The sequence below is a fragment of the Oncorhynchus clarkii genome, chromosome 17 (assembly GCF_045791955.1).
Source record: "Oncorhynchus clarkii lewisi isolate Uvic-CL-2024 chromosome 17, UVic_Ocla_1.0, whole genome shotgun sequence".
In the NCBI taxonomy this organism is placed as follows: Eukaryota; Metazoa; Chordata; class Actinopteri; order Salmoniformes; family Salmonidae; genus Oncorhynchus; species Oncorhynchus clarkii.
Genome location: NC_092163.1, coordinates 57,428,820 through 57,441,704, shown reverse-complemented (window position 1 = coordinate 57,441,704; position 12,885 = coordinate 57,428,820). Strand labels below are relative to the sequence as shown.

At 44.5% G+C, this 12,885-nt stretch overlaps 1 protein-coding gene across 3 annotated transcripts in view; it reads right to left on the bottom strand.

The window, feature by feature from the left end:
* LOC139371163 (immunoglobulin superfamily member 21-like) overlaps nucleotides 1–12,885 on the bottom strand; it is a 283,840-nt gene that overhangs the window by 98,253 nt on the left and 172,702 nt on the right. For all 3 annotated transcript variants that reach the window (XM_071111291.1, XM_071111292.1, XM_071111293.1), the window contains one exon: nucleotides 2,952–3,070. In XM_071111291.1, the coding sequence (XP_070967392.1) occupies nucleotides 2,952–3,070 (119 nt within the window). The remainder of the gene's footprint in view (nucleotides 1–2,951; nucleotides 3,071–12,885) is intronic.

Genomic DNA, 12,885 nt, shown 5'->3' with positions numbered 1-12,885 from the left:
AAAAGCGGACTTTGCATCACAGGCTCTTCTTCCATTTCCCCTGAAAATCGGAACATCCGGTTGTTGTCGACTCCACTAAGGGTGCTCTTCCAATATACATGCTCGGGCTGCCTAGACCAGCTAGGTAGCCTATATGTAAGGTACTTGCATGTTCATTGACAAGTTAAAAATAAGTTAGTAGGGCCTGTGTGTGGTTAAAACGCACATAGTTTTTTTGCCCTAATGCTAAACTCCAGTGTGGAGTTACTGTACATCATTTTTTCAGGAACTCTGGCTAGTGCCTACAATATGGCAGCAACTATAAAGATTAGCTTACATCATCACACAAAACACTGTTTGTTTTTGTGCAAATGCAATGTCTTTATTTTAATTTTATTTAACTAGGCAAGTTACGAACAAGTACTTATTTACTATGATGGCCTACTCCCCCGGCCAAACCCTCCCCTAACCTGGATGACACTGGGCCAATTGTGCGCCACACAATTGATCCCGATCACAGCCGGTTGTGATACAGCCTGGGAACGAACAAAGGTCTGTAGTGACGCCTCTAGCACTGCAATGCCCTGCCATAGACCGCTGCCCCACTCAGGAGGTCTAAGGGCCACGTCCTGCTTGTGCAACTCCATTATACTTTACAAATGACAAAGAAGGTTGTATAGCCTTCAATAATTATCTTTTATAACGTTCGTTCAAATTGCCACAGGGTTTTATTTCAGCTGTTCAGAAATATGAGGTAGAGATGGACTACATCAGGGGTAGGAAACCCTGGAGTGCCGCAGGTACTGCAGCATTTTGTTCCAACTAGGCACCACACCTGACCAACTGAGCTAATTGATCAGTTCAGTGATTGACCAAATTCAACACACATGGTCTTCCAGGTTGGTTAAATTAAAATACAAGAAGTGCCTGCAGCACTCCAGGACCAGGTGAGTCAAGAGAGAAACGTAAAGTGAGGGGGAGTGTGAGCAGCTGAATGTGATCCGGATCCTTAACCTTGATAAAGAGGATTCCAGAAGGGCGGGCGGGGCCGAAAACTCCCTATTTGGTGGATATTGTTTTTCCACATTGCTTTAGCGTAGTTGTCAATGCCAACAACTGGATGCTTCCGATTGTCAGGGATATAGAACTCAAATGTGTTCTCCAGCGCTCTCTAGCCAGTGAAACTTTTGACTCCATTGGAGAAAAAAGACACCAGAAAACAAATGTTATTTTCTTTAGCATATCTTTGAGATGTAGTTTTAGTAGAAAACTGTCACCATTGGCTATAATAGCATTGCCTTAATAATCCTTAAGGCAGAGGTCTCCCATGCCTTGAGGCATCACCAAACCACTGTGAATTTAAGCAGTTGAGGATGAAAGCAAAGACATCTCAAATGTTCCCAGAGTGAAAGATAGTGGCAGAGGTACCAAGAGTTCGAGGTTTGGCCTTCTGAAACTGAGTGATTTCATTTCTTGGCAGGGAATTCATTAAAATGATAATTCTTATTTATGAAGCCCTTTAAGAAATTGAAATACTCTCCATGTACTGCCTCCTATTAATTAACTTTTTCCTCTCATTTTCTTTCTTTCTCCCTTCTCCTTTTTTTCTCACTTCCAAGTGAACTTGGCACACTAATAGGTTATGAATAATTCTGTTTCAGTTTAGACGGCAATTAGCCACAATGCCAGAGGCCATTCTTCTTCTCCTCCACCAGTGGAGATTTAATACCCAGCTGATAGTCCTCACACTTTCCCCTGGCTGTATCATTCATATATCTCCACCACCACCACCACTCCTAAACGATTAAGTGGTTAACTTGGGCTGAATCCTCTCCCATTGATAAAGATCTGTTCATCTACGTCTGTGAAGAGTTAATCCGGTTCGGTATCTCAGGTTTATTGAATGGTTTTATGTCATTCTGGGAAAGTGAAGGTCAGCAAAGGAGCTATGAGAACCAGAAGTAGTCTTTGGGTAAACCTGCAGCTTAATGTCAACAGCCATTGGCAATATGGCAAATGAACAAAATATGCTAATGGTCTAACCATGTCCTTGTGTTTTTCTTTGTCTTCTGTCTGAGAAATATTACTGTTGATAATTAGCGATAGGCTGTACATAAGAAGACTTGCTGCCGGACTTTAAATGCCAGTGAGCCAGCTGTCATTAGAGACAGTTACACCAACAATTATGCCAAAGAGTGAGTGAGAAAAGCAGCTCCTCAGGTCACTGGCAGAAACATGGGAAGAAGAAGAAACACGTCATTCTCCAAAATAGCAGTGAAATGGGTTTGTAATTATACAGAGAGAGGATGGGAGGACAGGTTCAAATCCTGGTCTCCATAGTGTTCTCAGAGGCAGCATTAGAGAGGGGAAAGGTTCAGGTTATTTTGTCTTTCTTTTTTGGCAGTCATGTATCCTGTTATTAGGGAACTTGGGGTTCAGTAAGGGTAGGTGAAATTGTGTTACAGTTTGATATAGTACAATCTAAAAAAAAAACAGTGCCTCTGCTGACACATACACTCATTATCACACTGAGACAGAGTGTCATCCATCAAACTTGCTGAGCACACCCTATGAGAAATGTTCACTACCAGTCAGAGAAGGGGAGCTAAGGGTAATGATGATGATTATGATTATTAGCTTAAACCTGATGATTCTTCTTCTTTGTCAAAACTTGACAGTTCTACATCTTTAGAACTGCATTCAGTTCTGTAGTACAACTGTCCGTAGTGTGTGTCAGTAGTGCATGTCAACTTGAACCTATTTGACATTTCCTCCAGCCTGTCCAACTACTCTCATGGCTGTCTGTCTGCTACCTTCACTCACAAGAAGTGCTGAAGTGGATTTCTTGTCATTCTTTGCTGCTTTAATGTATTTCCATGTTGATTACTGTTGCAGAACGTCAGAGTAGAACAGAGCTAAACATTTTTGCATATTCACAGTCACAGGCTGACTACAGAGTATAAATTACTTACACATAACGGTGAGAAAGACATTTCCCGATGCCAAGACCACCTTTTCTCTCGTTGCTCGGTCGTAGATGCCCACGTGGCACTCATAAGGCCCATTGTCCGAGATCCGAACCTCCGGGAGCCTGCAGAGACATGACAGAAAAAAACTTATGTAAAAACACACACAATAATAAAAACATTTACACTACCGGTCAAAAGTTTTAGAACACCTACTCATTCAAAGCATTAAAACAGCCAAGTGCAGTCGCAAAAATAATCAAGCGCTACGATGAAACTGGCTCTCATGAGGACCGCCACAGAAATGGAAGACCCAGAGTTACCTCTGCTGCAGAGAATAAGTTAATTATAGTTACCAGCCTCAGAAATTACAGCCAAAATAAATGCTTCACATAGCGCAAGTAACAGACACATCTCAACATCAACTATTCAGAGGAGACTGCATGAATCAGGAATTCATGGTCGAATTGCTGCAAACAAACCACTACTAAAGGACACCAATAAGAAGAAGGTACTTGCTTGGGCCAAGAAAAACAAGCAAAGGACATTAGACAGGTGGAAATTTGTCCTTTGGTCTGAGATTTTTGATTCCAACCCCTGTCTTTGTGAGACGCGGTGTGGGTGAACGGATGATCTCCGCATGTGTATTTCCCACCGTAAACCATGGAGGGGGAGGTGTTATGGTGTGGGGGTGCTTTGCTGGTGACACTGTCTATGATTTATTTAGAATTCAAGGTACACTTAACCATAATGGCTACCACAGCATTCTGCAGTGATAAGCCATCCCATCTGGTTAGGGCTTAGTGGGACTATCATTTGTTTTGCAACAGGACAATGACCCAACACACCTCCAGGCTGCATCAGATGACCTGGCCTCCACAATCCCAAGACCTCAACCAAATTGAGACAGTTTGGGATGAGTGGGACCGTAGAATGAAGGAAAATCAACCAACATGTAATCAGCATATGTGGGAACTCCTTCAAGACAGTTGGAAAAGCATTCCAGGTGAAGCTGATTGAGAGAATGCCAAGAGTGTGCAAAGCTGTCATCAAGGCAAAGGGTGGCTACTTTGAAGAATCTCAAATTTAAAATATTATTTTGATTTGTTTAACACTTTTTTGGTTACTACTTGATTGCATATGTGTTATTTCAAAGTGTTGAAGTCTTCACTATTATTCTACAATATAGAAAATTGTAAAAATAAATAAATAATATATATTTTGACCGGTAGTGTACATTGATTTTTTTTTCATAATACATTATTTTCTCAGACAGGAAATAGTTTGGACATTTTGAAGTGGAAATCAATATTGAAGTGGAATTCAGTTAATTCATTCCACTTGCAAATTGCATGACTGTCCTTCATAGTGTTCCTGCTTTTGTCCCTAGTGAATGATGTCGAAAGGAGGTGAACAACAGACATGCACATGTCAGAATACAACATTTTTGTTCTCTTGTTGAAATTCAGGAAGCAATAATTTGACCAAAACGTAATTTTTTTTTTCAGGAGCAACGCCTCCAGGTTAGTTTGGAGAAATGAAGGACAGCAAATTATTCAGGCAGCCAGCAGATTACCAGGAAACGGCCATTTTTGAAAGGCCTGCGAGCTCAATCTGTATTCTGTTTCCGCCTAATGTGTCAACAGCGATAATCAAAGTGAGACACCACCAGTCGCATTTAGGCCCTGTGATTTATTTCCACAAAACGGGAACAATTGTCCTTGCCGCCCGGCTGTTTCAGAGGGAGACCTCTGTTGGAACAGCGGCAGGGCACTCGGAGCACCGCAGCTCTGATGAGTTCAGCAGTGGTGTGTGTGTGTGTGTGTGTGTGTGTGTGTGTGTGTGTGTGTGTGTGTGTGTGTGTGTGTGTGTGTGTGTGTGTGTGTGTGTGTGTGTGTGTGTGTGTGTGTGTGGGGTGGGGGGTAAAATGAGATAATTCTGTTGGAGAACAGTCAACCCTGTTGTGCACCCTTCCCACCCCCAGCCTGTATAGAGCACACGTCCACAATTACTATGGAGAGGCCCCATGGGTCGACGGTTGCTGATGCTGACTGATAGAGACTCAGTGGCAGTCACATTCTACCATAAACTATGCATTTCTAATCCTATACCTAATCTCTTACATGACATGGCTGTTTTAATGCTGAATTCAACAATGGCCTCCAGCTTCAAAACACTTCACCAACATGATAGTCACACAATGATTGACTGACAGCAAGCTCATTTATATTGAATGGGGGCAAAATGGGAGTCCACTGTGCATCTCACACACATTGCTCTCATTCAGCCACTCATTTTTTCCAGCATGTCAGATCACATCAATCAATCAAATGTATTTATAAAGCCCTTTTTACATCAGCCGGTGTCACAAAGTGCTCTGGATCCTGACCAGATGTCCCTTCCACTGGAATTTGTTTCACAAATTAATCCTGATATAATAACAATGTTGACCACAAAAAAATGCTTTTTCCTTTTGGAGTAGCATGCAGTTTCACCCACTAATTCTAGTTTCGAGGGCACTTTGACAAACTGTGATTATGACGATTTGATGAGAGCCCTGGCACCAGTGGTACCTATGTTGGCATTATCCTTGCATCCCTCTTAGAGTCTTGGCTCCACTAGCTCTGCCAACCAACTGCCATGTGACTCCAGTCCAGCACATCTCTTCTTCTCTTTGTCTTTCTCTGTCTCGTTCTTTATCTCTCTCTCTGTCTCTCTCTATTTTCCATCTGTCTCTCTCTCGTCTGTCTGTCTGTCTGTCTGTCTGTCTGTCTGTCCCGTCTGTCTCTCTTTTCCGTCTGTCTGTTTGTCTGTCTCTCTGTTCCTTTTGTCTCTCTTTTTGTCTTTCTTTTTGTCTGTCAGTCTCTTGGTTTGTCTGTCTGTCTCTCTCAAACACCACTGGTACTGCATTATGGGTACAGTGTTTTTTTTTAAGTATTTCCCGAATTCCTCCACCCTGTCATGGCTCATTAATCAGCAACTAATAAAAAGCTGATTAACACTAAACCACACCAAGGTGAGGGGCTGCAATACAATCTCTCTGTGTGTGTGTGTGTGTGTGTGTGTGTGTGTGTGTGTGTGTGTGTGTGTGTGTGTGTGTGTGTCTTTTGTCCCTGAAACTATAAGAAGTAGTTTACCTTGAAACTTAGAAGTTCAGGGAATCAAAGTAGTGTCATTAGTCACACATTGTTGTCATTAGAAATAGTATCATTAAGTGACTCAGCACATAAAAAATGACTCTCTCTCACAGTGCAGTCAAAACAACATTACTGTTCACAATATAGAAACACCCATGTACACCCACACACACACACACACACACACTCACACACACACACACACACACACACACAGGATAGGATCAATGGCAATGAGGCCACTCAGAAGAGCGGCAAAACAGAAAAGAAAGGGAGAGGAAAAGAGAGAGAGGGAGAGTGACAGAGAGAGATCAATCCTCCCTGGGGAGTAATGACTATTCTGTTTAACTCTGTGTTTTCTTCTTGCAGCCCTTCCTGTGCTGTCCATGCCTGGAAGCTGTGCTGTGTTACAGGGGCAGGGAGGTGAGAGAGAGAGTAATCCTGACAGAACACTGCACAGAGTGGTCCCTGTTAGCTCAGCCAGACAATCTCTGCAGCAAATCAGCTAACGTGGTGTCAGGAACTGGGCTTCTGCTTCGCTGTGCTCTTCTTACCCTTAAGTGCAGGAGCCTTGTATCCCTGCATTAAGGCTGGTTAGGGGGAGGATTGTATGATGTAAGTATATGAGAAACAGAGACTGTTAGCCTAGAGGACAAAGATATGAAGAGACTAGAAAGGTGTGTAAGGCAGTAAGGCAGAGGCACACTGTGTCTCCAGTGTTTCCTCTGGAGAGGAAAGTCCTATTTTAAACACAATGCCATTGATGTGAACACTGTGATTCTCTGTGCTGTGAGAGGGGGATGGCTTTGTAGGCCACTATGTGTATGCTGGTCTGTCCCAAGCCTGTGTTTACACACAATGCTGTATATTGTTGTTATCCATAGGCCTGGATGGTTGTCTGGAGCCTAACCCACACAAGAACAGAGGAAGATTCTGAGAAGACAGCTCTTAGACAAGATGGTGCAAGGCATGGAAAGATAGGTGAAACAGTGGCAAAGGGTCACAGAGAAGCCTCACAACACTGATTTATTTTCCTGAGTGAGAGTCTTTCTGTGAAACCTGTTGAAGAATGACAGCAGGACAGCAGCCCTTCAAATTTAGGAATGGGGAAAAGGTTGTATGTCTAACATTGTGACTCCTATTAAATATTCACACTGATGGAATACATTTTTAAACACCTTCAACAACTTATTTTCCCTCAGTAGTATGGGAAAGTCACATGGAGGGTTGCAAAGCTACTGGTAATTTACCAAAATTGCCAGAATGTTCTGTAATGTTGTAATTAACACGTAATCTATCGCAATTGAGGTAACATTGGTAATTTTTACTTGAATAACTTAAAAAAATATATGTATTCATATATAGTATACATTTTGTATGTCTGTGTCCATATTGTCCATTAGTTACTAATAGATAGACCATATGGTTTAAGAGAAAATAGCCTAATTAATGAAAAAAGCATCTAATTACGTCACGACTTCCGTCGAAGTTGGTCCCTCTCCTTGTTTGGGTGGCGTTCGGCGGTCGATGTCACCAATCCACTTGTCTTGTCTGTTTCCCCCCATGTCCTTGTAATTGTTTCTTGTAGTGCTTATGCACGGTATGCTGGTATTTACCATTTTTTTTAACCCATTTATTGTATTGTTCCAACGATAGACAGCTGCCTCTGATTGGGAACCATACCAGGCCAACATAGAAATACAAAAACTAGACTACACATATAAATAATAAACTAGAACACCCCCCAGTCACGCCCTGACCTACTCCACCATAGAAAATAAAGGCTTTCTATGGTCAGGACCTGACAGTAACCCCCCCCCCCCCCCCCCCATAGGTGCGGACTCCGGCCGCAAAACCTGAAACCAAAAGTGAGTGTTAGGGGGGGGTGTCTAGTGTCGGTTGCGGCTCTGGTGCGGGACGATGAACCCTCTCATCCCGCGGATCCATCCATGGACCCGGGCTGGACACTGTGCAGCAACGCAGAAGAAGACTCTGACCTTGGAGCTGGACTGGACGCCATACTTAGAATGGGCATCGGCGCAGGAGAAGGCTCCGGCCATGGAGCTGGAGGTTCCAGACCGTGGAGCGTCGCAGAAGGTTCCGGACTGTGGACCATCTCAGGAGGTTCCGGACTGTGGACCGTCTCAGCAGGCTCCAGACTGTGGACCGTCTCAGGAGGCTCCAGACTGTGGACCGTCTCTGGAGGTTCCTGACTGTGGATCGTCTCAGGAGGTTCCGGACTGTGGACCATCGCCGGAAGCTCTGGACCGTGAACTGTCGCACGAAGCTCTGGACTGGGAACGGTCGCCGGAAGCTCTGGACTGGGAATTGTCGGCGGAAGCTCTGGACTGAGAACTGTCGCCGGAAGCTCTGGACTGGGAACTGTAGCGGGAAGCTCTGGACTGGGAACTTTTGCCGGATGCTCTGGACTAGGAACTGTCGCCGAAAGCTCTGGACTGTGGAGGCGCACTGGAGGCCTGATGCATGGGACCGGTACAGGTGGCACCGGGCTGATGACACGCACCTCAGGGCGTGTGCGGGAAGGAGGCACAGGATGTACTGGACTGTGGAGACGCACTGGAGACACAATACATATGGCCGGCGCAGGATATACTGGGCTGTGAAGGTGCACTGGAGGTCTGAGGCGTAGAGCTGGCACAACGCGTCCTGGCTGGATGCTCACTTTAGCCCGGCAAGTGCGGGGCGTTGGCACAGGATGCACTGGGCAGTGAAGGCACACTGGCGACACAGTGCGCAGAGCTGGCGCAGGATATCCTGGACCAAGGAGGAGTACTGGAGACCAGGAGCGCTGAGCCGGCACAACCCGTCCTGGCTGGATGCTCACTTTAGCCCGGCAAGTGCGGGGCGTTGGCACAGGATGCACTGGGCAGTGAAGGCACACTGGCGACACAGTGCGCAGAGCCGGCGCAGGATATCCTGGACCAAGGAGGAGTACTGGAGACCAGGAGCGCTGAGCCGGCACAACCCGTCCTGGCTGGATGCTCACTTTCGCTTGGCAAATGTGAGGAGCTGGCACAGAACGCACCGGGCTGTGGATGCGCACTGGAGAAAAATGTAGTATCTCCGCAAAACATGGTCCCACGCTCCTCACGGCGACTGTCTTGCTCCAGACACCAAAACATACACTCTACCTCATCACTCCCCTCAACTATCTAACAATACTCATCGTTCAGTCTATCCCAATATTCCTCTTCGCTCTCATATTCGCCCCTCGGCTTTGCCGACGAACCCCAAAATTTGGGGGCTGCCTCTCGGGCTTCCGTCGTGGTCGTGAACCTCGGAGTCGCTGTTGATCCTCCTGCGTCTGCTTCCAGGGAAGGCTTTCGTCTCCTGCCATTATCTCCTCCCAAGACCAGAATGTCTTCTCCTCCTGGCCACACTGCTTGGTCCGTTTGTGGTGGGATCTTCTGTAACGATTGTTATAAGGAGTGGACCAAGGCACAGCGTGATTTGGGTTCATCATAATTTATTTTAATGAGAACCAGTAACAAAAACAATAAAGAAAAACAAACAAACAAACATACAGCCTTGTAGGGCTCAAAAGCAACAATACAAAAGCAAGATTCCATTTTGGAAGACTCATTTGCGACCATGCGTCAACTTCCTGACTGATGTCTTGAGATGTTGCTTCAATATATCCTCAATTTTCCTCCCTCATGATGTAATCTATTTTGTGACGTGCACCAGTCCCTCCTGCAGCAAAGCACCCCAACAACATGATGCTGCCACCCCCGTACTTCACGGTTGGGATGGTGTTCTTTTCTATGGCGGTATTGGAGCAGTGGCTTCTTCCTTGCTGAGCTGCCTTTCAGGATATGTCGATATAGAACTCGTTTTACTGTGGATATAGATATTTTTGTACCTGTTTCCTCCATCATCTTCACAAGGTCCTTTGCTGTTGTTCTGGGATTGATTTGCACTTTTCGCACCAAAGTACGTTCATCTCTAGGAGACAGAACGCGTCTCCTTCCTGAGCGGTAAAACGGCTGTGTGGTCCCATGGTGTTTACACTTGAGTACTATTGTTTGTACAGATAAACGTGGTACCTTCAGGCATTTGGAAATTGCTCCCAAGGAAGAACCAGACTTGTGGAGGTCTTGTCAAGTTGTTTTTGAGGTCTTGGCTGATTTATTTTGATATCCCCATGATGTCAAGCAAAGAGGCACTGAGTTTGAAGGTAAGCCTTGAAATACATCCACAAGCACACCTCCAATTGACTCAAATTAAGTCAATTATCCTAACAGAAGCTTCTAAAGCCATGACATAATTTTGTGGAATTTTCAAAGATGTATAAAGGCACATTCAACTTACAGGGGCTGAGTCACTGGCTTACTGGTGCTCTTCCATGCCGTCCCTGTGAGGGGTGCGTCACTTGAGTGGGTTAAGTCACTGACGTGATCTTCCTGTCTGGGTTGGTGCCCCCCCTTGGGTTGTGCCGAGGCGGAGATCTTTGTGGGCTATACTCGGCCTTGTCTCAGGATGGTAAGTTGGTGGTTGAAGATATCCCTCTTGTGGTGTGGGGGCTGTGCTTTGGCAAAGTGGGTTATATCCTTCCTGTTTGGCCCTGTCTGGGGGTATCATCGGATGGGGCCACAATGTCTCCTGATCCCTCCTGTCTCAGCCTCCAGTATTTATGCTGTGGTAGTTTATGTGTCGGGGGGCTAGGGTCTATTTGTTATATCTGGAGTACTGCTCCTGTCTTATCCGGTGTCCTGTGTGAATTTAACCTCTCTGATCTCCCCATCCCGGATCCGATATCAGGAATACAGACTCAAGCTCATTACCATAACGCAATGTTAACTATTCATGAAAATCGCAAATGAAATGAAATAAATATGCCATCTCTCAAGCTTAGCCTTTTGTAAACAACACTGTCATCTCAGATTTTCAAAATATGCTTCTCAACCATAGGAAAACAATCATTTGTGTAAAAGTAGCTAGCTAGCGTAGCATTTAGCGTTAGCATTAGCGTTAGCATCCAGCACGCAACATTTCAACAAAAACATAAAAGCCTTCAAATAAAATCATTTACCTTTGAAGAACTTCTGATGTTTTCAATGAGGATACTCTCAGTTAGATAGCAGATGCTCAGTTTTTCCAAAAAGATTCTTTGTGTATTAGAAATAGCTCCGTTTTATACATCACATTTGGCTACCAAAAAAAAACAAAAATTCAGTCCTCAAAACGCGAACTTTTTTCCAAATTAACTCCATAATATCGACTGAAAACATGGCAAACGTTGTTTAGAATCAATCCTCAAGGTGTTTTTCACATATCTCTTCATTGATATATCGTTCTTGGAAGCATGGTTTCTCCCCTCAATCAAATGGAAAAGTATAAGCAGCTGGCAATTGCGCACCGAATTCCACGCAGGACACCAGGCGGACACTTGGAAAATGTAGTCTCTTATGGTCAATCTTCCAATGATATGCCTACAAATACGTCACAATGCTGCTAACACTTTGGGGGAACGACAGAAAGTGTAGGCTCATTCCTTGCGCAATCACAGCCATATAAGGAGACAATGGAAAACAGAGCTTCAGAAATTCTGCTCATTTCCTGGTTGACGCATCATCTTGGTTTCGCCTGTAGAATGAGTTCTGGGGCACTTACAGACAATATCTTTGCAGATTCTGAAACTTCAGAGTGTTTTCTTTCAAAAACTGTCAAGAATATGCATAGTCGAGCATCTTTTCGTGACAAAATATCGCGCTTAAAACGGGAACGTTTTTTATCCAAAAATGAAATAGCGCCCCTAGAGATCAAAGAGGTTAAGTATGCTCTTTCTAATTCTCTCTTTCTCTCCCTCGGAGGACCTGAGCCCTAGGACCATGCCTCAGGACTACCTGGCCTGATGACTCTTTGCTGTCCCCAGTCCACCTGGCCGTGCTGCTGCTCCAGTTTCAACTGTTCTACCTGCGGCTATGGAACCTTGACCTGTTCAACGGACGTGCTACCTGTCCCAGACCTGCTGTTTTCAACTCTCTAGAGACAGCAGGAGCGGTAGAGATACTCTCAATGATCGGCTATGAAAGGCCTGACATTGACATTTACTCCTGAGGTGCTGACTTGCTGCAACCTCGACAACTACTGTGATTATTATTATTTGACCATGCTGGTCATTTATGAACATTTGAACATATTGGCCATGTTCTGTTATAATCTCCACCCGGCACAGCCAGAAGAGGACTGGCCACCCCTCTAGGTTTCTTCCTAGGTTTTGGCCTTTATAGGGAGTTTTTCCTAGCCACCGTGCTTCTACACCTGCATTGCTTGCTGTTTGTAGTTTTAGCTTGGGTTTCTGTACAGCACTTTGAGATATCAGCTGATGTAAGAAGGGCTATATAAATAAATGCTCTTTGATTTGATTTGAGTGTATGTAAACTTCTGACCCACTGGAATTGTGATACAGTGAAATAATCTGTCTGTAAACTATTGTTGGAAAATAAGTATATACAGTTGAAGTCTGAAGTTTACATATACTTAGGGTATAAAACTAAGCATAAGTACACAACTAAACTTGTTTGGGATCGGGGGCACTATTTTGACGTCCGGATGAAAAGCATGCCCAAAGTAAACAACCTGTTACTCAGGCCCAGAAGCTAGGATATGCATATAATTGGTACATTTGGATAGAAAACAGTTCTAAAACTGTTAAAATAATGTCTGTGAGTATAACAGAACTGATATGGCAGGCAAAACCGCGAGAACCAACCATAACACACCAAAACATTTTCATGCTTACCACTATTTTCAATGGCTGTCACATTTATTATAAGGCG